The sequence below is a fragment of the Micromys minutus genome (assembly GCF_963924665.1).
Source record: "Micromys minutus genome assembly, chromosome: X".
Taxonomy (NCBI): Eukaryota; Metazoa; Chordata; class Mammalia; order Rodentia; family Muridae; genus Micromys; species Micromys minutus.
Window position 1 is genome coordinate 114,210,825 of NC_137970.1, and position 24,425 is coordinate 114,235,249.

A 24,425-nucleotide genomic window follows, 5' to 3' on the forward strand; every position below is an offset into this window, starting at 1 on the left:
TGTGCCAGGGGGGGCGTCATCCAGAACTGTGGTCACCACATAACAAAATGAAGTCAAGTTAGAACTTCACGAAAGCAAGAACATCTTCAATAAGACCTACGCCCAGGGAAAACTAAGGAAACATTTCCATACAAAAAATTTTAAGGAAACACATCTAATAACTTGGCAATGTCATTTTAAGGGGTTGGAAATAATCCTAAGGAAAGCTAGCTACTAGATGATCTATACCTACTTTGCTAGTACAATGAAACTTGAACAGTGTTAAATTGTATACAAAGTGTAATATTTTCCTTTTGATAGGCATACGTTATTTAAAGAAACATCACACAGAGCTCCCATTTCAATGTAAGAGACTTTCTAAATATTTACAGACGAAATTGCCCAGTGATTACTAGTGTCACTCATTTCTCCTCTCCATTTGATCCTGACAGAGGTCTGACTTCCAAAAAGAATCCAGAGCCCTTCTAAATATCCTTCAGATATCCAGTCATGTAATGAAGATGAGAGATTCCTCTTAAGTGCTCCCCAAATTAACAGCAGATCAAAAGTCTACCTGGCTCAACTGTGGAAGAACAAGGCTAGGTGTGCAAATTTGGGCCTTAGATGTCCTCTAGGTTCTTGTGAGCTCTAATTTCCATCCCAAGGTTCCATGTGTGTTTCTTATGCAGGGTTCTGTTTCATTACTCTCTTTCTCTGGAAAAGCTTCATGTTTGCCTTTCTAGGGTCCACAGCTACTTTCTCTAGTTTGAAAACCACCCACTGAAGTGGGTGCAAATTTGATTTACATTTGCAGAAACAGGGAACTGACCCAAGAATGGAGTTTTTCTTTCACACCCTTCCCCAATGAGGCCACTCCATTTCCCTGGGAGTGAGTCAGTGCCTCCAAAGCTGTGATTAATGGCATGCTGACTCATTCGACTCCCCCAAATACATACACTTAGCATGCATTTAGAAAGACTGATTGATACCACCAGCCTATTTTTTTTAATCAGGGAGTGACTGTGTTGTACAAAACAAACAACTTATGGCTCATGTGCATGCGTGTAAGAGAGAGAGAGAGAGGGAGAGAGAGAGAGAGATGGTATGGGAAACAATGTAACTTAAAACTTCCCATTTAGTCTTTAGAAAAAGTTCTTGATAGATAGCCTATATGTAAAAATGTTGTTAGTAAAATATGCAAGAAGGTAGTGGATATTTTAGTCTGATTGTCCTCTAGCATTCAGTATCAGTAATCGAAAATGTTATATAGATGCAGCATCGCAGCTTTTTCTGGCAGGGAGTTCCCTTCATCTACAGGCAGTGTTACTATAACTTCTTATGAACTTGTTGGTGAGTGCACATGTTTGCAAGCAACAGCTGCTACTCAAAGCATTTGCAATCAGTTTCTGCCATGAGCAGATAATCATGATAATGTACACACAAATTTCTAGATCACAGCTGAAGGAAAAAAGATCTGGTTTTATCATCCAAAATAGAAAAGGAAATTCTCCAAATTGGGACTCTTAAAAACACACTCTCCACTTATTTAAAACCAAGAAATTCCAATTTTAGGAACTTCTACATATAAAACATTTTATTTAGATTAAAGGACAATTGAGGCTAAAAAAGAAAAACATAACTTTTGTGTAATACATATAGAATTTTTTACTGAAGACTACCCAATGAGTATTAGTAAATTGTCTTACATTTTTATTGTTCAGTACCAACAATGATGTCACAAATGGGCATTTTAGGAGATTAATGGTAGACTGATGCTAATAGCCTTTGGCTGACTCTTCAGCCATCAGCTTTTCCCAGCTGCTCATTAATTCCCAGAAAATGTCGGACATTGCCATCATTATTGTTTAATTAGATAGAACTGGTTATCTATAACATATAACACAATTCTAGCAAAAGCAACCTGCTGACCGATGTAAGAGCTAACCCCCAATTCATCATGATGGGGAAAGCATGAAGGTCACCAAAGGGCACGCTAATTGCTTTTCACAAAATTCCCCCCTTCTCTCCCCCCACCCCATGGTTTTCCCCTCAAATTGGATTTAGCAAATGTGAAAGGTGCCAGGATGAGAGCAGTTAAGGAGCCATCTTAATAATAAGCACAGGCGCAGAACAGTTCCTTGGAAATCATGAACATCTGGGACTTAATGGCTTTGCTCTGGGTCTCAGGCTGTCTATACTCAATGCTTCAAACATCAGTCAATTCAGGCAAAACAGAAAAGAAATGAAAAGATAGCTAATCTAACAGTATCCTGGTGTTCTGTTAACCGCGAGCTAGAAATAGTCTGGATTTCTCTTACTAAAATTTATTGTATAAGCAATACTTCACTTGGGTCTAAAAATTCCTGAATTTGAGGATATTTTGAATAGAAAATATAAAATTACAGGTCAAAACTTACTTGGTTTTTTTTGGGGGGGTCTCCTCAAATATGAGAGTGGCTGGCCTCTGAGAGGAACAATAAAGAAAGACTATCTGCAGGACTGAGGACTAAGTGGCTCTTATTGCATCTTCCAACTACAGCTTTATCTAATACTGGGGTTATGTTATACTTTGATTTAGACAAAGGTTTCTGCCATTTCAAGGGTCCACCCTGTCTCTTAATGACAAAGTAAATTGATAAAATGTGACATATGGTTGATTTTTGGACCCAAGAACCACATCTTTCTTGAAAGGCTGCTAAGCCTCTTACAAACAGTTACCAAGGAAGAGGCCCCTGTGTAGAAATTTAAATTATATACTTGGTGACTCAGCCTTCATCACAATGCCCCCTACTCACAACTTCAGACTCCTATAGGAGCATTCCAGCATTGGAGAAGAGAAGTGAATGCACTCAATTCCACACATTCACAGACACACAGACACACTGACAAGTGGCATACTCAAGACACAGAGGTATCAAGAGTGAGTGACTTCAGTAATGAAATGGGTGTTTGTCATAAGCACACTAAAAAAGTTCTCATTATAAAAGAAAGCAAAAGTTGATTGAAATCCTTGGGTGGGCCAGATAAGACCTAGATTTGTTTTCTGTGCAGCAACACTGGGCTAAATATCACTAAAAATCCTTGCACTTCTATAACCTTCTCAGATATTAGCAAGATCAAGAATAGGGCAAGAGACAGGCAGTAAAGAGGTAGGAGTAAGAGAAGACTAAGCCAAGGTACCCATTCAGAAAGATGCCCATTTCAAACCAGACCCAAAGCACCAATCTATAACACAATGCAATTGTATCTGATAAGATTAAAAATTCTAATGAAATTTATCTTTTAAAGTTATTTTAATGAAAGTTAATGATGTATCTTCCCCATGGATAGGGAAGCCTATTTCATACCTTATAAAAATTGTACCAATATCCACATCATTGGCCTCAAAGAATAGCTGCCCAAGTATTAGCATTATGATAACCACAACAGTAAAACCCACACAGTAATAATGTACTGGAAAAGTTTAGTCAGGTTTCTGGAGTCTTACCCATCAAGCCCACACAAAATATTCTTACCAATGCTACCAATGCATCCTTAAATTACCAACAATCAGGACCATCAGTGTTTATACCTCTCAAAATCCCAACTCTATCTCTCATGAAATTTTCTGTCATTATTCAAAGATTTTATAAAATTTTCTTTCATTATTCAAAGATATAAAAGCAACCAGGAGGAGCCTAGGAAATTATTTAGGCAGTGCACAAAAGGGACTTGCCTCCCTTACCAGACCATTATAATTCTCAATATTAGCTGGCTTCAACCAGAACCAGTCAATAAGTCCTCAATTACTTAATGATGTTATTTTTCTGCTTTTGAATGTACTTTTCCACAATCATGATTCAACATAATTAACGATACACAATTTTAAAGCCAAGCAAATTTGAGATCACGAGGGCAAAGGGAATGGATGTAACAATGGGATTCTATCAAAGTTATCAGATATATATTAGTGGCTCCAAGAAGAAAATGCTTTTGAAGCCTTATGAAACACAAAAATAAGGCAACATGCAGAGAATACCGAGCATTCTTACAAAATCAGAAAGACAATGAGAAGAAAATAGAGCAATTATCACAATTAGTCTTTCATGTGGCCAAACACCTGTCCTGTTGAAAAGTACAAATATCCACAGTATGTTTTAGCTCAGCACCTCTAACCTGCTTCCCAGGTAACTATCTACCTATATGTATATGATGCTCAGGCATTACTAGGTCAGCAGATATCATCAAGATGGCAGGTTCAAATGTGTGGAGCTTAGAAAATTCAGTGAGTGAAAGGGGTTGATTGTAATACTCATTTTATTTGGTGAAGGATTATTTCTAAATTTTTAGTTATGGTCCCATTTGTGATTTTCTCCATTCCCCAGTCAAAAACTAATATGCTTCCTTCTCACCCATCTTCAGGTTATTTTGCTCTTCTCATCTTAAAATGAAATGCAAACTTACTACTAGCATGGTGGTCCCCCACTTTCTCATTTCCATCACATGCTTATCTTCCTACCAACAGTAGATTTCACTAGTTCCATAATATACCCAGTTTGGCTGCCTTAAGACCATTTTTTTGTGTGTTTCCCCTAATTTCCCTTTTTTTGTACTTTATGGATCTACTAAAATGTAATGCCCACAGATATTTCTTTTTAGCCACTTTAGGTAAGTAAAATATGATCTGTAATTATTTGATCTACATATCCACTCATCTCTTATCTGGGCTTTTTTCATAAGCTCCATGAATAAGGAACATCGTACCTCATTTGCCAGTGCACATGAGAAGTTCAGAATACTGCCCTAGTCATTTATACTCAAACATTTATTAATCGAGTGAAGGATTCTCTCTTCACTTAGCCTTCCCTCAATAATAAGACTTAGTCACTCTTCCAACTCCTCCAACTCCTAATCTTCTGTGACTTTTGAGGAATATTGTAATACATTGGGATAGCTTTTGGCTTATCATAGGCTCTTAATGAAAATTATCTTGATACTTACATGTAGATATATGACACTGTTTATAACTTAGAAGGTTCCTAGGGCCAAGAATCATGTCTCTCATGTCTCAGTATCTTTGGGAGAAGTGTCTTTGTTACTTCTCTATAGCCATGACAAAACATTGTGGTGAAACAAACCAACCAACTAACCAAACCAAACCAATCCTGTCCTCCCTAAAAAAAATTAAAGAAACTATTTAATTTGCTGGTTCACAGCTAGCTCCAGAGGGTTAGAGTTCATGCTGGTCATGGTGGGTAGTATAGCATTAGGCAGCCAGAAATGGTGTTGGAACAATTAATGAAAGCATATATCTGATCTACAACCAAAAAGCAGATAGAGAACTAACTGGTGATGGCATGGGCTCTTTTACCTCAAAGCCCACTCATACTGACACATCTCCTCCAACAAGAACACACCTTCTAATCCCTCTCAAATAGTTCCACTAACTGGGGACCAAGTGTTCAAATACATGTCTATTTGGGCCATTCTCAGTCAAACTCTATAGGGATAGTCTTCATATTTCTAATGGCCTATACCACTTTGCATACAGCATTTTCTATAAACACAAAAATATGCTTAGGGATAGCCATGTCTACTTTGAAACTGTGCATTAGATAGCATATAAAACAGCCAGGAGAGCAGCACATAACCTGGCACTCAAGAGCCATGAATTCAATAGGAGATTCATGAGAGGAAATGCTGCTGGTTGCAATCAATGGAATTGAGAGCAGTGTGGTCTGGAGGTTTGAAAACCAGGGACTCTAACTTTCTGTGGGATATCTAGAGTGCCATTTCACCTTTCTAGGCCCCAGTTTCCTTGTTTAAGAGCTGAAGAGATGTCTCTTTGTATTTTTTCCCATTTGAGGCCAATTAATTCCCCTTTGGAGGGGACTGTTATATATGTATCAAAGGACTTTGAGTAGCAGCTCTGATCACAAATTACCAGATGCCAAGAGAACTCTCCCCAGTGTAACAGCCAAACGTATATTCAGATAGTGCCAAGTCACTAATAACCAAATGTACTTTCAGATAGTGCCAAGTCACCAACATGCCCTTACCTACTGAATCCAAAGTCACCTTAGTTGAGATCACCACAATTGGTGATGGGTAAAGACTTTCTGGCCTGAAAGTCCTTTTATGAAGAACTAGCACAAATGCACGAAAGCCTTTTATTATCTGGAAGGGGCATCTCTTTGCAGAAGTGATGCAGATGTCTCATATTCAATCCCCAGAAAGGTCAAAACCCACAAGTTGAGAACCACTGAGCTAAATGATATCATCAAAGGCATGGACAGCATTTTACTAATGACAATATTTTCTGACAATATCTGCTTGCTTTCCCTTCCTATAAACACCTATGAAGCACAAGTCCAAAGCAAGGGTACATGTATACTTGCTTGGAGGACTTGTGAAGGACTGGATGCCTGGGCCTCGCTAACTGTTTCTAGCTATGAAGGCTTGGCATTTTTCACATGGTCCTGGGAAGATGGTGCTGATTCTCCTCAGCTTTCAGACTCAAAGAGCCACTATCCTAAGAGATTTGGGTTTTCTCTCCCAATATCTCTGCCTACTCACAGTCTCCCTCTGCCTAGTATAAATATATTATATAAATTAGGGGCTCTTGGCTTCTGCTGATTATTTGAACCACTTGGGGGATTTTTAAAAGTAAAATACTCATAGTTGCATGCCAGGATAATTAAACTGGAGTTGAGTCCTGAGCACTGGTAGCTTTCAAAGTTCCTCAGGTGCCTTGAATGCATTGCCAGAGTTGAGAATTAGCTTTGCAAGTAATCCTTTGTCTCCCCTACAATGAAAATCCCTCTGTTCTTTTCCTGGGGCAGGTTCAGCTCTCTGATCAGCTTTGTCTTTCCATTCTTCCCATTCCTCAGTAAAGAGATGTCATGCATCCTTGTATGGTGGCTCTTTACTTTTCACTGTACCGCATCACACTAATATATACATATTTACCCAGCAATTCTGTTCCAGCCTGAAGAGCCACAATAGATTTCTAAGAGGTTTACTTGAGCTGATTTCAACCCCAGCCTGCATTCTAGTTTTTAAAAAGGTTATCTCATCACTAGCCAGCTTTATTTATCAAATGGATCTAAGCTCTATCCTTAATAGTGCTCACCAAGAACTTAGGACATAAGACATGTGCCATGTGCTGAAGCCATTTTGTGATGCTGCTTCCCCTCACTAAGGTACCTTTCTATATGATTCCGATATGGGCTTCCTGGCTGAGGTTCAGATTTTTATACCAGTTTTAAGGTCATGGCAGTTCACGTTCATAATAACAAATTGATTCTTAAAACTCATTAAGAACCTTGTTTGGGTATGAGATTTTTGTTTAGGACATCATGATAAAGGAGATTGAGAGTACATTTTGCAGAAACTGTTGCTTCAAATCCTCTAATTCAGTATTGTAACTGCTGCATGTAAGCAATACCTTGGGGGCTTTTAACAAAGTATCCCTGGGGATGATGCAAGTCTGAAGATTTGAATTTAATTGGATTATGAGTGTGGGTTGGGGTTTGATTGTCTAAGCAGTTTTCCTACTGTTTCTAGAGTGCACTGGGGTGGACAAGCAATCTAACTGAAGGGAAAAAGGGGGGAAAAGCATAAACAGAAACACAAAGAACTGCAAAAATCCTGATAGCTTCTGAATAAGAAAGAACTTTAAAAGAAGGAAGACTTCAAAGTGTTAGCCCTTTGATCAAGCGTCTACTACAAATGTATTATCCACATAGAATATTTCAAAATCCTAAGATGTGTTATAGGATCATTGACAAATACCTTAAAATCAACCTGTGGTTTCCAACCGTAGCTCATGTACCATGTACTATCAATGTAACCCTTGGAATGTCAAGGATCCTTTTTTAAAGTTTAGGTTCCCAAGGCATAAACCAAAGTAACATTTTTTCCCCCAAAAAGATAAGGTAAGGCTTATTTTATTTTATTTTATTTTATTTTATGTGCATGAGTGTTTGACAGCATATATACATGTACATGTATATGTGCTGAAGTTACAGAAGATTGTGACGCTGTTGAGAGAAGTTAAACCGGGCTTTTGATAATAGCAGAAGGATGCTTACCAGCTGAGCCATCTCTCTAGACCCTAGCTAAGTTAACGTGTACTTTCTAATCAAGTTGCATGTTTTTTTCCCCACAATGAAAAACAGAGATTCTCAACCCTGCCCTGCCCACATCACCAGAATCAGAATTTACATTTCTTTAAGATTCAGAGCTCACTGTTATGTGCTAATCACATTACAGTTTGATGGAAACCTAATACTTGTATTGGTACAAAGCCATATAGTTGGTATTAGATATGTTTTTACCTGAGATCAAACATTTGTTTTGGTAGATGTTAAAATATACTCAGAAAACACAACTGGTGAGTGAAGGTCATCATCACCTACAGTGCTGAGATAGTACATCTTCTACCTTTTATAGATGATCAAAAAATCCCAAGACAGCTGTTCTAATAATTAGAAGAAAATGTGTTATGAGTGGAAGCAGCCACCAGGGTATCCAGGATTGGTATGTATTCATGCATATTCAGCACATCTTAACTAGATTAAGCAATGTTAAACCTTCTACCACTTACATAATTGCTGGTAAAGTAAAGCTGTTCCATGGACATTGACTGATTAGAGAAGCAGTGAATGGATCAGCAGAAGAAGGCTCGGTTGACCCAGACAACAGAGCCAGTGCTCTTGTTTCATTTAAAATATGCACCCATTAAATCCTTCTCTCTCCTTGATCACAAACTGTACTCAGGCTCATCAGAAGGCAGTTAGTATAATTTGGCTTCAGCATCATATTCATCAATTTGGAAGCTTAAATGGTCTTATGTACCTCTAGGAAATATTTTCTTTTTCTTTTTTAACCTATAGGCTGTAGAGGGATCCATTTTTCTTACATAGTTAAAAGCAGCAGTTTCAGCTAATGGAATATAACTCTCAATTAAAATAATTGAAATCCACAAAATAATTGTAATGAAGAAGCCTTCCAATTAAATGGGTGCTTTCCTTTGTACCCGTGCCTGCCACCAATTCTTCCTCCCCATTCAACAAGAACAGTGAGCTATTCTTTTTAAGAAGGCTGTCCCTGCAGGGGAGTCAGATGGAAGAATAGATTGTGCCAGGTTACAATCCATTCCAAATTTGTTTGGGAAGAATGTAAAGCAAAGGGTATTTGAGTTTATTTACTCCTCCCAGTCTTTCTGTTTAAGATAAAAAGGTATTTATGGTTATAAGAGCCTGAAACCATCAAATATCCTTAAAATAGCAGTTAATGATTTAAGTGTAAATGAATCATAAACACTTAGATTTTGTTGTTGTTGTTTTATCTTCCTTTTATCAAAGATAGGTTATTTTTGTCTCACATAATGTAACCTGGTTTTCCTTTTCCCTCCATCTACGCCTGTCAGCTCCTCCCACTGCCCCTCCCATCCAGATCCACCCCCTTCTGTCTTCTAGTATAAAACAAAAAGGCTTCTAAGGGATAATAGTTACTAAAAATATAAAACAAAATTAATACATTAAAATTAGACAAAAAGTGCCCAGGAGGAGACAAAAGAGACAGAGACCCAATCATTTGCACACTCAGAAATTCCATAAAATCCCATAGAAACACTACACTGGTAGCCATAATAATGCAAAGGCTACATAGGGTAAAAAAAAAAAAAAGAGGTAAAATATATAAGTAAAATGAAATAAAATAAAACATAATAAGGTATTTTTTTTTCTTTAAAAAGAAAGGCCATGACACAACATTGCGAGAACAAGAACGTTTCAAGATGCTGTTGAATTAATTTTCAGCTGGCCATCCACATCTGGGCATGCAGCCTACACTTAAGAGTAGTTTGTTTACCAAGTGAGACTCCCTTAATGAAACTAAATATTCACATGCAAGTAGTTTTCTCTTTGAGACTGCTTCCTGGTTAAAGATAGGGCATGTGTCTACTTCTTTCAGCTCTAGGACCTCATTTGGTGCAGATCTGTGCAGGCCCTGTGCATGCTGTCTTAGTCTCTGTGAGTTCATATGTGCACCAAAGCTGTTGATTTAGAGGGCTTTGTTTCCCTGGTGTACTTGATCCCCTCTGAGTATTATTCCTCTTCTCAGGGTTCCTTGAACCCTACTGGGAGGGATTTGATGGTGTTTTTAGGGCTGGGTGTTCCAGTGTTTCTCACTCTTTGCACAGTGTCTGACTGTGGATCTCTAGAGTTGTTTCCATTTGCTGCAAGAGGAAGCTTCTCTGATGAAAGCAGAACAAGGCATGGACCAATGAGTATAGTAGAATGTCATCAGGAGTCATTTTATTGCTACATAGAACAGTGATACTTGGTTTTACCCTAGGTCCCTGGCTATCTAGTCTTTGGTTCTTGGAATAGGCCTTCAATAAAGTAAGACTCTGGTTTGTTTCTCCCATAAACTGTGTGTTAGCATTGCACTAGCATAGCCTGTGGACAGGACAGCATCATAGATCAAAGGATTTGTGGCTGGGTTGGTATGTATGTTTTATGCAGAGTACATTTCTGTACAAATGATGGTAGCACAAAGGTTTTAAGGCTTTAGATAGGCACCAGCTTGATCTCTTCACAGTCAATAAGTTGTGTGGGTGGGTCTTCAGCAATGGCACTTTCCAGTAAGTTGCTTGTTTTATGTTTCCACACAAATAGTTTATTTTCTTATTTTCTACCTTCATTGTGTGTGTGTGTGTGTGTGTGTGTGTGTGTGTGTGTATGCCACTCCATGCACATGTATGTAATATAAATAAGTCTTGTGATCAACTTGACACAATCTAGAATCATCTGTGAAGACAGTCTCAGTGAATGAGTTTCTACATTAGGTTGGCTTGTGGACATGCCTTTGGGGAAATGACTTAATAATTGCTATGGGAGGTGACAGGTCCTGTGAGCAGTGGAACTCCTTAGGCACAGGATCTAATAGTGTGTAATTATAGAGAAGAAGCTGAATACATGTATCAACTGATGGATTTCTCTTTGATTTGACTTCGGCTATGATAGGACTAACTGCTTGACATGCCCACCTAGACTTCCTCTCATAGAGGAATTGTAACCTGGTATTGTAAGCAGGAAATCTCTCCTTCTTCTACATTTAATTTTAGCAGGATATTTTATCACAGCCACAGGAAAAAAATGAGATCACCTCTTGTGAGAGAAAACATGGGTTACTTGTTTTTTTCTGAATCTGACTTGGTGCATAATAAGATGATTTTTAACTCCATCTATTTTTTTTTTCTACAAATGAGTTAGGAATCTTAAAATCTAGAAGGAAGTTGAGGAAGATTAGGTTAGAGTTAGGGTTTCATCTACACAATGAAAACAAGAGATGCAGAGGAGACAGTGAGACAGGCCATGATTTGATATGGGTAGCCCTGAGTCTAGAAGAAGAGAGTAGTGATTCAAAAGAATAGACATTGCTTCTAGATTCCGGGAATGGTCATGTTTTAGCAGCCAATGAGGAAATAGAAATTCCTGACCTCTAAGGAACTTGATTCTGCTAATGAAGAAAATGAGCCTTAGATCAGACCTACAGCCTCTGTAAAGCAATGCAGCTTGTTCTTTCACCATTAGAAGACATATCCATGATTTAAGTCCTGCAAGACTATAAGACAGTTTACATAGTTTGACTTATTAAATTTATGGTAGTTGTTACAGCAGCAATTGAAAACAAATATAATATTCAAGCTCCATCTCTACAAACCAATTGACTTTTAAGGCTTTCTAAAGTAATTCTAATATCAATTATCAAATACTGTATGTATAATCAATACATTCACTAAGTTTCTTTTGAGGATGGTTTGTCTGCATCTATGTATGTGCACTACATTCTGTAACTGGTGTTCATGAAGGCTGAAAAGGGCAACAATTTTACGTGGAACTGGAGTTACAGACTGTTATGAGCAGCCCTATGGCTGATGGGAACCAAGCTGAGGTAAGCTGGGAGGTGCAAGAGTCTCTAAAACACTGGAGGAGAATTACATTGAACTGCCCCTAGACTCATAAGTAAGACTCCAACTTTATGGCTTAGTCTCCTAATATTTGCTGGAGTATAATCTTTTGTAATGGAAAAATATTATGGGTTCACTAAAAAGGAGATAGCAGAGTAGAAGTCTCAAGGAAGTATAAAAGAGTGAGCTACTGAGCTACAAAGGGGGATAAACTTCCAGTGGTGTTTGAACAACAAAGGTCCTGAAATTACAGTATGAAAAAGAAAATGAAGGCCAGCATAGCTGAGATCCAGAGACTGATGGAGAATGAAGGAAAGGCAGCACTGGACCAAGGGCTACTCATAGACTATGATTTTGTACTTTTATGTTTAGAGGGAAGTTCTCATTTACTATGTATCCTTGGCTATCCTAAACCAGGATGTCCTCAAACTCAAAAACTCCCTAAGTGTTGGTATTAAAGGCATGCACAACTATACCAGATCAGTTACTTATAATTGTTTAGATAATATAAATGCTATTTAAATATCCATGAGTATTATGTGAGTAATAATGACAATGAAGTTTATATGTATTTGGCACTGGTGAGATTTATTTTAAAGATATGGTTTCATGTATGCCTATGTCAAACTTATCTTTCAGCCTCTACCTCCCAAGTCTTTAAATTACAAGCACATATAAACTGTGCCTAGCTTTTTTTTCTTTTTTGTTTGTGCTTATTTGACTTCTCACAGAATCTCTATTTCTACTTAGGCTGGTCTGTAACTCACTTTGTAACCTAGATTAGCCTTGAATTCATAGAGCTCTTTATGCCTTATTCTCATGAATTGTGGGATTACAAATGTGAGCCACCATGCCCAGCTTTCAAATTCTCCTTAAGAAAAATTCTGTTGACCTGACATTAGCTGAATCTGCATACTAGAATCTTCAGGTATACAATGCAATTCAGAAAACAGAATCATAGGTCCATATGTATGTATGTATGTACATATGTATGTACATATGTATGAATATGAGAAAAATACCATGAAACTAATAAAATACACCCTTAAGTACAGTTTGAGGAAAAAAAAATGATCTGAGAAGTAAAGGGTTTGGGTCCTAGACCAAGCTAAGTACTGTTCTACACTATACAAATAATAGTACATGTGTTATTTTAGATGTTGTCATCTAGAGCAGACTAGATTATTTATAAAGCTGTTTTCAGAGCTTTCAGGGGAGTGGAAATCACTTCCCTCTCCTTTCTATTTTTTTTTCATTATGAACCCAATTAGCATGACACTGTTGGTATGTTCTGATCCATTATTCACTGCTTTGGAGGAAGTGGTATACTACTGGGGCTATGTGAGAAACTAGCATCCCTAGCCTAGCTACTACATTTCCCTTTCTCCATGAAAGTCAGAAAGTCAGTTCACCAAAGAAAGCATGCATTTGACTATGCTGTTTTGAATATATATAAGACTCAGGACAGGTAAACATTGAGAAGGAAAGAACAAATAATGGGTTCTGTTGTGACCAAAATGGCAGAGTGGCTTGCTCTTTCATAAGTGGAATAAGCAGGAAACATATTAATTAAAAAACTTGCTGTAGGAAATCATTGGTTATTGTCTGATGTTCATGTAGCCCTAGAGGCATCTATGTCAAAAGCCCTTCTTCAAAAGCAAAAGTAAGGGAGCAGAAAAAATAATGCAGGACACATACCTGTATAGGTACACTACCAAGGAACAAATGTCCACTGTGAAACCATTCTTTATGAACTAGATCGGAGACAGCTGTCCACAGAAGGAAGTTGTATGAGTGCCCTGAATGTGATTCCTACTTCTTTCTGATAGCCCTTCTAGTTGGAACACACTAATGTGTCTGAGTTTTTTAATTAAAAATGCATACTGAAAGAGCTTGGCTTTTGTCATTATTTAGAAATTGGAATATGCCAGTCATTACAACCTTCAAAAATGTTATCTGGAGGAGATGAAGCATTTCCGAGATCTCATACATAAGACCCTCTGCTTTCTTCCTAACAAGTATCTAACTTTAGGTTCAAGATTGCTGGCAATAAAGCCAGTGAAAATGGTCTCTATAAACTCTGTCCTATACAATAAGTATTTATTTTGTGGGTAATTAAAGAGATGCTTTTAAAGTTGCTATGAAATGCAGAAGAAACACAGTCCTTTTAGAGTTGTTGAAAGAGGGTTCATTCTGTTCTTTTCTTTCCCATGGCTTTGTGTAACACCTGTTATAACTGACAGGCTCTCGGAGACGGGCATAATATGCATGAGATATTCTCAGCTCCTTGAGATGTCACTTGACTCAAATCCTTATCTAGCAGAGACATTTCAAGGCAAAGCTATGGCAACCATAAAAAAGAAAAAAAAACATTAAATGCTGAAAGCAAGATGGGTCACAGGCATATCTAGGAAGTAAAAGAGAACATGGATCCATCTACAGGTAACATAGAATTCTCAACACTTCTTAAGAAAGCTATTCTATGTAATTGCTTCTGCTCTTTAAGAAACTCTGGGAGTCTGTTGACAATTCTGTGGGAAGCATAAAAGAATGTGAATCTTTTTTTGACCATGTATATTCATAAAACAAAGTGGAGGAAACAGAAAGATAATAGGTATGTAGGCAAACCTGCATGCTAGAACCCAGGAAGCTAAAGCCTCTTGCCTTCATTCTTGTATTCATCTCTGGCTATCTTTACATAGTAGCTAACTGCTAGGCCACAGTCTAAACCACTGCAACACATGGTCATGTGATATCCACCAACTGATGCAGTCATATCTTGAGAAAAGCATCTTATCCATGATTTAGGTTCACAGAAATACTGGGAACAGTAGGAATTTAAAGATCCCTGATATGTTCATGGGATAATCCCAGTTCCTTGTAAGAGAGATATAAAATCAGTGAAAACAGATTGCTACTTAGCTTTATGTATGAATGTGCCCGCCTATTAGACGGGATATCAGGGTATGTGTTTAAATATCATTTAGGCTATGTCTATTATGTCTGTTGTAGGTTTTTCAAATCACTGGACTAGGGAAAACACTGCCATTTCTGATAGGCACTCATTAGTTGAAAATCTGAATAATGAAAAGTCTGAGTACCTCTGAGTAAGGAAAAATATTTTTGTATGATATCATTGGAATTACATCATTGGCTTTAGTTTGGCTTAAGAAATTGACCTGATACATGAACTCCCCTGGGGCCTTCAGCTTTATAACTGGTACTATGTCTTAGATGTTAGAACTCTTGTATCATCACAACCATGAAATAACTAGTTATGTACACACACACACACACACACACACACACACACACACACACACATACACCCCACATGCTCTATTGAGCATAAGTATTTATAAAAACATAAAACAAACATTTAGAGTATTTGCTTAGTGACATAGAAGTACATTTTTCCTACTTCTTCAAGTAAAATTTGATTTTTATGCTGATTTTTATTGTAAAACACATCAATTTCCTTCTCATTTCAACCTTGACAATGATGATTGATAATTCAACATTTTAGTAGATGTGTTCATCAAGGTGTCCAGTTGGTTACAACATTATATACTCCCTTCATTAAAATGTGGCTAGAGAGGCTGAGAAGATGGGTCAGTTGATAAATGATTGTCATTTATGCATGAGGACCAAAGTTGAAATTCTCAGAACCCACATAGAAGCTTTCCAATTCTAGCAGTCACTTATAGTCCAGAAGATTCCAAAAACAAGATCATTAGAACAGATAGAACTGACAAGCTTTGGGTTCAATAAAACATATTACTTCATTAAATAAAGTGGATAAAGATAGAGAAAGATACTTAACCTCACCCTGATATCCACAGGAATGTGAATACAAACACGTGCGCGCACACACGCGCGCGCGCGCACACACACACACACACACACACACACACACACACACACACACACACACATTTATAGAGTGAGGCAGAACCTTAAATGAGTTTTTAGCCAATAAAATGCAGCAAAGGTAAAGAGATTTTAACAATCCTGTTTATATCTCTCATCGGTTGATATTAAACTCCTCAAAGGGGACATTAGTGGAATGGAGAGAAAGTTCATCCTTTATGAGCACTTGCTGCTTTTAGGACCTGGTTCCAATTCCCACCACCCACATAGTAGTTCACAAACAATTGTTACTCAAGTTCTAGAGGTTCTGAATCCTCCTTCTGGTTCCCACAAGCATTGCATCCATAAGGTTCACACAGGTGCATGCAGGGAAAACACTCATACACATAAAATGAAAGAACATAAATCTGGATGAGTTTGAATTAATTTTGACGTAATTAGTTGAAAATATTAAAACAAATAATCACTTGTAGGCTTTGGAGAAATGAAGCGTCATGTGATCATGACTGAGATAGAGCCAGGCACAAAAGACTCTGGGTAGTCAAGAATTTGAGAATGGCCTATGGGTTGATATTTACTAATGCATAATATGTTGTTCTTTTTTTTTTTTTTTTTTTTTTAGTCAGTACTTGATTTTTTTCAAGGGCTTGACAGTATGCATTGAAAACCTAATAGTTACAATAAGCGTAAAGTACATGCAAAACAAAACGCAACATGGAAATAGTCAAAGTCTTCTTGTTTTGTAAATATATGTATATTTTTTTTGTTTTCTTTATTTCTTGGACTTCATACAGTCTGTGAGTTGTTTCTGGGGGAGTGCAAGCCTCTGGGGTTAGCATCCCACTATCAGTGACTGCATATTATGTCTGTTCTTTTGTGACTGGGTTATCTCACTCAGGATGATATTCTCTAGATGAAGCCATTTTCTTAAGAATTTGGTTAAGTCATTGTTTCTGATAGCTGAGTAGTATTCCATTGTGTAAATGTACCACAATTTTTGTATCCATTCATCTTCTGAAGGACATCTGGGTTCCTTCCAGCTTCTGGCTATTATAAATAGAGCTGCTATGAACATTGTGGTGCATATATCTTTGTTGTGTATTAAAGTGTCTCTGGGGTATATGCCCAGAAGTGGTATAGCTGGGTCTTCAGGTAGTACTATATCCAATTTTCTGAGGTATCGCCAGACAGATTTCCAGAGTGGTTGTAATAGCTTGCAACCCCACCAACAGTGGAGAAGTGTTCCTCTTTCTCTGCAGCCTCGCCAGCACTGCAGGATCTACCTTTCTCTAGTGGTAACGAAAGAGAGAGAAATGATAATCAAGTACAGATAAGTTCCAGGGATTGTGAGTCCTGGGTTCTGTTATTGTTTCTGTACCCATTTCCTGTGAGACCTAGAGCATAATAGTCCTTATGGGGATCCTGTTCCAGTTTGTCTAAAAAGAAACTGTTGGAAGACAGAATGGCTATATTCAATTAAAATGTATGATAACAGGCTAATATGCCAACACTAATCTGCATGCCTATACTTGACAATACTATGAATTTCAACCTCCCTTACACTGTGATGAACATTATGATGCCAATACCAATGATCACAATAATGATAGCAGCAAGTGTTTATTGATAGCTTGTAAGTTCTCTTCCTATTAATTAAAAATATATATACTTCCGAGAATCCTCTTAAAGTGTTGAGGCAAGAAAAGCTGATGGGTGTTTCACCAACTAGAAAGTAATAGACAGACTAGTCCAAGGTTACAGGACATGAGTTTCCCAACTTTATGTTCTATCCACTGTTATCATTTTACTTGTTATTTTTTCAGACTTGAAACTCAAGTATTCCAATAATAAATCTCATAACTGTGGGTCTCAATCTTTTTTCTTATCACTGTGCATGAATTCCAATTCCCTTGGCAATATGATATTAGCAGATTTTCCACAAAATTCTTTTAGTTCTGTGACACAGTGAAATTTTAGTGAAAGTAAAGGTATGTTGTATTCAAATTCATATTTTTATACAAATATGGGAAAAGTTAAAAATTGACATACTATCATAATCCTATGCTCTCCTCCCTATAAAGCAGTTGTCTTCAGTGAAACTACTTTATTTGTATTAAATGCTATCAAAATGTTTTTGCCAAAGTGATGAAAAATAAAGAATAATATTGTAGTGATATACAGAAGAGACAAGTACAATGTGGTCTCCCCACTAGACTCTTAACCAATTGAGGTATTTAGCATCTCAAATTAAAAAAAAAAAAGTGTTCCCATTTAGTTTGATTTTGTTCTTCATGACAACTAAATTTTAAAAAGACACATGATTGTAACACAGAGGGAAGCTGAGGTCCAGGGAGTTATTGCCTTAAGTTTCCCCACCAAAATGCATGACAGAAATAGAAATTCAATTCTGACACTGTTGCCAGTGAGATTCAATAAAGTCATTATCATATCTACAGATTCAGCAACTATTCCATACCCGACGCTATTCTGTGCTCTAACTTGGGCATATAGGGCTAGACAAAAAAATGAATGTTAAATAAGTCTTGGCCTCTTCCAGTCTAATGTTACAGAGCGGTTGAGAGGGGAATGGTATATATATGACAGGTTCATTGGTATGAACAGATAACCTTTTCTTTCTTCAGGGCACCAGGCTAGACAGGAAGCTCAGAAACATCCACCCTGACCACCTCTTGAGCAAAGCCAAAGACGGCCTGCTGGGAAACTTGGGAGGCAACCCTGAGAAGTCAATGCCCATTAAACAGGGATTGTTCAATTACAGTCTGTCAGCATTGATGCCTTTTGAGATTAAACTGCTGTGACAATTATTTTATGTTTGTTTGTTAATTTAGATGGAACTACAGCAATAACGAAAAGAATCAAAAGGTTAAGAAACTGTTTCTAGAGTGAAACACAAATATTGAATCAGAACCTCCACATACTTGGCTGTAGGAATAAATGGTAATCCTTTCTCCCATTGAATTAAAGGTGACAAATCTTTAATTTTCCCATTTTTTTTGGGAAGAAAATGATAAGTAGCTATGTTTACTGAGTTTGGCATGAATTTAAGTATAGGAAGTTATATACAGCCCAACGTGTGAATGCTGCCATTTAAAGGCATGTTCATGCTCAGCACTTAGAGATGGGGACATGGAGGTACCATTGCTGCCAAATGATCTACAGGACTTACCCAGTTCCAGACAGTGCTTTTGCATAGCATGTTTTTGCATGGTCAGACTTAAACTCTTTCTGGCCAGATGGGGTAAAGTGCCAGCCTAGCATGTGTCCCAGCATACATACCTAGGAGTAGTGGATTTCCCTCATTCATCTAGTTTTACCACATTGTAACTTCACTTGAACCTTTCATTTGGCCATTCTGTATAATAACAGATGAATTTCTGATGGCAGACTCAGAACTGTGCTCTATCCCTAACCAATCAGATCAGGATTCAGGAAGTGAGTAAGTCATGAGTCAACCTTAATACTTAAAATTAAAGCTCATACAGCTCAGTGAAAATGTTGCAATTACCCACACAATCAAATTTCAGAAAGCTTAAGTATGATGGACTGTAAAAACAATACATCAAGTTCTTCTAAAACAAAGAACTCCTCCACTGTACACAGACTAGGTCATTCAATATTTTTAAGTTGCAATTCATTGGACATCATTTCATATCATGATTTGGAAGAACCATGTTAACAAGTATATTATCAAACCATAATAGTAAGCAAGAGAGACTCCTGCCATCGAAGCATAAGCCATTAAGGGAATTTTACTTTAATTAAGAATGGAAAATTAAACCACATACCTACCAGCTTCTCTATAGGGTATAAAGTATCCATTAACCTATCCCTGCTCTATAAAACCTTGATTATTCAGTAGATAGGCAGGTCAACATCAACAATGTGAGGTAGACTTGGTATGTCTGCTTTTCATTGCATTCTCACTTTTGGGAAATGGCAGGAGCAGAAAAGCAACTTGAGGACACAGGGTGAGACACTGCTAAGACCAATTCAGTACAGAATAGCATTGTTTCAGTAATAATCAGCTACGAGTCTAGAAAAGCAAAATTAAAAAAGATGTTTCGTTATGCTGTGAATATATCAAGACATACAAGGACATACATGGTTGTACAACACATAAGGGAAGGACTAGAAGATGATGCAAAAAATACATAACCAGTCCATAAACTTATGTCTAGGAGAACCGTACCACAGGCAGCCAATCCAGCTGTCAGGAAGCCTTATTGGGATGATTGTTAATTCTGAAAATTACATGTACAGAACAAAGATTTGACTGGAATAAATGGCATCTACATAGCAAGAGAAACGGGACCAACCATGTTATCAAGAAGGGTACCTAAAGGACTGATAAATCAGTGCTGTACCTTATACTGATCTTAGGAACAGCATAGCAGTCCTGGGACTTGGACCACATTACTCCCTCTTGCAACTTACTACTAGCTTTGTATTTTTTGTATCATTTTCTAGTCTACTACTTCCTCTGTATCTTTTACAAAGTAATATCATTTAATGTGGGAGTTATGACCAGCATCAGGACTGCTCTGCGTCAGCATGTTACAGGAAGAATGCAGGGGAAAGAGGATCTCAGGCATGTGAGTTGCTCTGACTTTACATCTCAGAAGCAACCACTATGGAACAGGATCAAGTGTTCTTGGCACCCTATTCAAATCCAGTGTCATAGCTGCATTGGCTGGAGAGCTTCTTCAGGACTCTGGATTTTCTTCATTATGCCACATGAAAAGGTATTCATTAGAAACTTTCTTGCACTTCTTGCTACAGTCTATATATATATGAACAGGCATTACCTGAGAAATTTGTTCTCTAAATATTTCCCTGTTAAAAAAGTCAGTGGGCCTACATTCCCAAGGACTATTCCCACATTCACGCTATGAAGATGAGTTGAGATTTCCTGGTCTCACCTTCCTTTCCCCCACGAAAGTAGAAAATCAGAAATAAAAAGCAATACTTTTACAAGATGTTTGTGAACTACTGCAGATTTTTAGAAAGGGACAGGCATGATATTCATTCACATACAACTTCAAGACAACAGATCGATATGTATTGACTGGGATCCCAAATAACATAAATGAAGCATCACAAGTCCCCCACCCCCATGTATTCTCCTACAAGTGGAATACTGAATCAATCACTGTAACACAATGCTGTCAAGACCCGCGTTAAAATGCTTTCCTCCATTGAGCAGCAAATTAGAAAGACATTCACAGGTGTCCATAATGGCATCTTCAGTGATCTCTAGCTTAAAATTTCCCTTCCTGGCTCCTTTAGACAATGGAAGATGGTGCAGATGAACATGAACATTCTGCCTGATTCTGGGCAACTATTAAAATAAAATGTAACTCAAACTTGGTATCTGAAGAGAAAAATAGAGCAAATTAGTTTTCTAAAATGATTTTGCTAACAGTTCCCTTAGGTCAGGGTCTCTAGACTCTGTCACTGATCCAGAGAATTGATGTTGGGGAAATTTCAGTCAGCAGGAAGAGGAGTGAAGAAAAACAAGGGTTTAATCTCCTCAGAGACAGAGCTTAAACCTGGTCCTATGAAGAACTCTGAAGGTTCATCTGGATCATGAGATTATTTTTTCCTAGAGTAAAAGGGCTCGGGCACCTTGGGAATAATTCCTGGGGTCTATCTAGATAAGCACAATCTACTGGGTAAGAGGGCTCCTGATAGAAAAAGATGGTGTGAGCCCTAGTGAACAACCATGCTCTTTGTTATTGTATAGAGATGCACGCACTCCAGTAAAGGATGTAGGCAGAGGATTAAGACTGCCCTATTATCAGGTTTGACATTATTGGATTCTGTATTAACCTGACTCCTTACTAGAGACCTGCCAGTGAGTGATATTTCCATCTATCTGGTCACATTTTTTTTTGGCTCACCCTGTTTGCAGTCACATTGGAGCATACCATCATCATAAAACCTTCATAGTTGTTCTCCCCTTTCCCTGAATCTTTCTTCATGCAAATGCCTGCCTCGTTTCCTCTTTGCCTTTTCAGATCTTTGCTCTGATGTCTTTCCTAAGTTGCCTTCCATAAGATGACAGCCATCTTCTGTGCTTCACTCTTTCCTACCACAGTCATCATCACCCAACAAAATATGTTGCCTTTCTGTTTAATGTTTTCCCCTTCCCTTCCATGGGTCAGCTCTGAGAGAAAAGGCATTTTCATCACTTCTTTTTAGAAATTCATGAATGTCGCTTCAGTGCCTGTAACAATCAATGTGAGAGTCACCAGCTATTTGTTGAATAAGTAAGTGAAATCACCCAACTTTCCTCTATGCCTGAGCTAACTTGAATGTATTTCCAATGCTCACACTTTCTCCCTCAATTTCATCCATACTATTTCCAGTGCATTAGGTTCATTTTAAAACTCACTTACAGTAATGGCTTTGTTTATTCCTACTTTGTATTTTCAAATGTTCACCAAATCAACTACAGTCACTGCATCCACATGGGTTATGAGTCATGTTTGTTTTGAAATAGAAAATGCTCAGAGCTACCAATTTTGCCAGTCATGAGGTACAAAAGACTACAAGAAAGAATTTATTGTCATTTACCAAGTGGGCAAATAAAATTCAAAGGGAAAGTGTATATGTTTTATATACTATAAGTGAAAAAATATTCTCCACCAGAGCCCTTAAAAGCTGGATGTGAGTAGAAATCCATATATCACCTATTAACTGAAGACATTATTAGTGTGTTTCTTCTTTTAGGAAACATAAATATATGATAGCTTTATATTTATCTTAATATATATATATATATATATATATATATATATATATATATATATATATATATAACTTAGCATTTATGAATGCAATCAAAACTTACTGGATACAATGTTTGATCTTGAATGAGAAAAATACTTTTGTGTTTCTGCATATACATTATTTGAAAACCAAGTAGCTCACTAACTCGTTTCAACTCAGTGTGGGCACAAAACAGAGTGCAAACTCTGGTAGACTTTCCAGAAGAATGCATTTCCTTTCTCTTTACAATACACGTTGTGTATATGTGTATGTGTAGGTATGTTTGCATGTGTATGCTATGTGTTTGTGTATTGAGACTAGAAGTCAATTGCTGTATCTTCCTCAATCAACTTTCTGCTTTATTATTTTTTATTCATTTTTTATAATTTTGTGAGGATAGGGAGAATGGCCACAGAAACAAGAAGACACTGTCAGACCTTTTCATTCTGGAGTTAGAGGTAGTTAATAGCCACTGGAGTTAAGTTCTTTGAGCTTAATTCTAGTACCCTAAGGAGCAGTAATCCCTCTTAACTACTGAGACATTTATTGATTGAGCTCCAATATTTGCTTTCACACATGTCCAGTAGTAAGGGATCCCAGTAAAGACTCCAAAGCCCTGGTAATTTTATGACTTCCTACTTTCAGTCTTATAATTTCTCAAGGAGAAAATGGGAATAACCATCAATTATATCTTTATGAGAAACCTATGAAATGGGGATAGAACTAGTCTGTCAAACCTAGATGTAGAGAAGGTGTGCCAAAACTGGACTGGGCTGCTTATCAGTCCTCTCACTGAAGCTTGGGTAGGAGTTCTGTATTATCCGTTTAAATACTTAGGGAGGAAATGACAGTAAAAGGAGAGAAAATGGCTTCAAGAATTGCATCCCAAAGTGCTATGAACACGATGGTAGGAATCTAGAATTTAATAGCTACTTAAGATGAAAAATTAGTAGATGTGGTCAGTCTTATCTTCTTAGTCTAATCTTGTGTATCTGTACCTGTTAAGTAACTAGAGCTGGGAGTCCTGCCAGAAAGAGCAGTCCTTGGCTTGTATCCCAGACTACTCCTTTGGCTCTGGTCTAGTATCACTGATTTCATTTGGGCCTCATATGCAGATGCAGTAGAGTGTGGTGGTTAGAAGTGTAGTGTACACAGTTAGAAGGCATGTTCTGTATGTTACAGCTCCGAATTAGGAATTAAGCAAGCTTCATAATGTGAATACCATCCCTGAGCCTAGACATCCTCATTTGGAAAGGGAGTAAATGAGTACACATATGAATATTGACCTCATGCTGAGAGTCAATGTGGGAATTGTTAAGTACGTTTAGTGTGTTAAATGTCTAGCCTGCCAAGATAGTGGCAGCTGCCACACCAATGTGCTACACCTGATTTTGGTTTTGTTTTTGTATTTTTTATTAATCATTCCACTTGTTTATATCTCAAATGATATCCCATTTCCTGGTTACAGTTACACCCTATACCAACACCCCATCCCATGATATTTCACTTCCAGATCACTCCTCAACAAACTCATCCCCCACATCTGCCTTCCCCCCTGCCTGTATCAGATTGCTCCCTCACCCACCCACTTTCTCCCAGTGTACCTCTCCAGCATCCCTTTACACTGGGAGATCAAGCCTCCCTGGGACCAAGGGCCTCCCCTTCCATTGTTATCAGGCAAGGCCATCCTCTGCTACTTATGTATCTGGAGCCATGGATCCCTCCAAGTACACTCCTTGGTTGGTGGTCTAGACTCTAAGAGAACTGGGTGGTCAGGCCAACCTATGTTGTTCTTCCAATGGGGTTGCAGTCACCCTAAACTTCT

The 24,425-nt window shown here is 37.7% G+C and overlaps 1 protein-coding gene across 1 annotated transcript in view; it reads right to left on the bottom strand.

Moving 5' to 3' along the window:
- FGF13 (fibroblast growth factor 13) overlaps positions 1–24,425 on the bottom strand; it is a gene marked incomplete at its 5' end in the record, with an annotated part of 514,647 nt that overhangs the window by 190,603 nt on the left and 299,619 nt on the right. The window contains one exon of the mRNA XM_080910284.1: positions 1–26. This exon is cut by the window's left edge and continues 142 nt beyond it. Coding sequence (XP_080766410.1) covers positions 1–26 — 26 coding nt within the window. The remainder of the gene's footprint in view (positions 27–24,425) is intronic.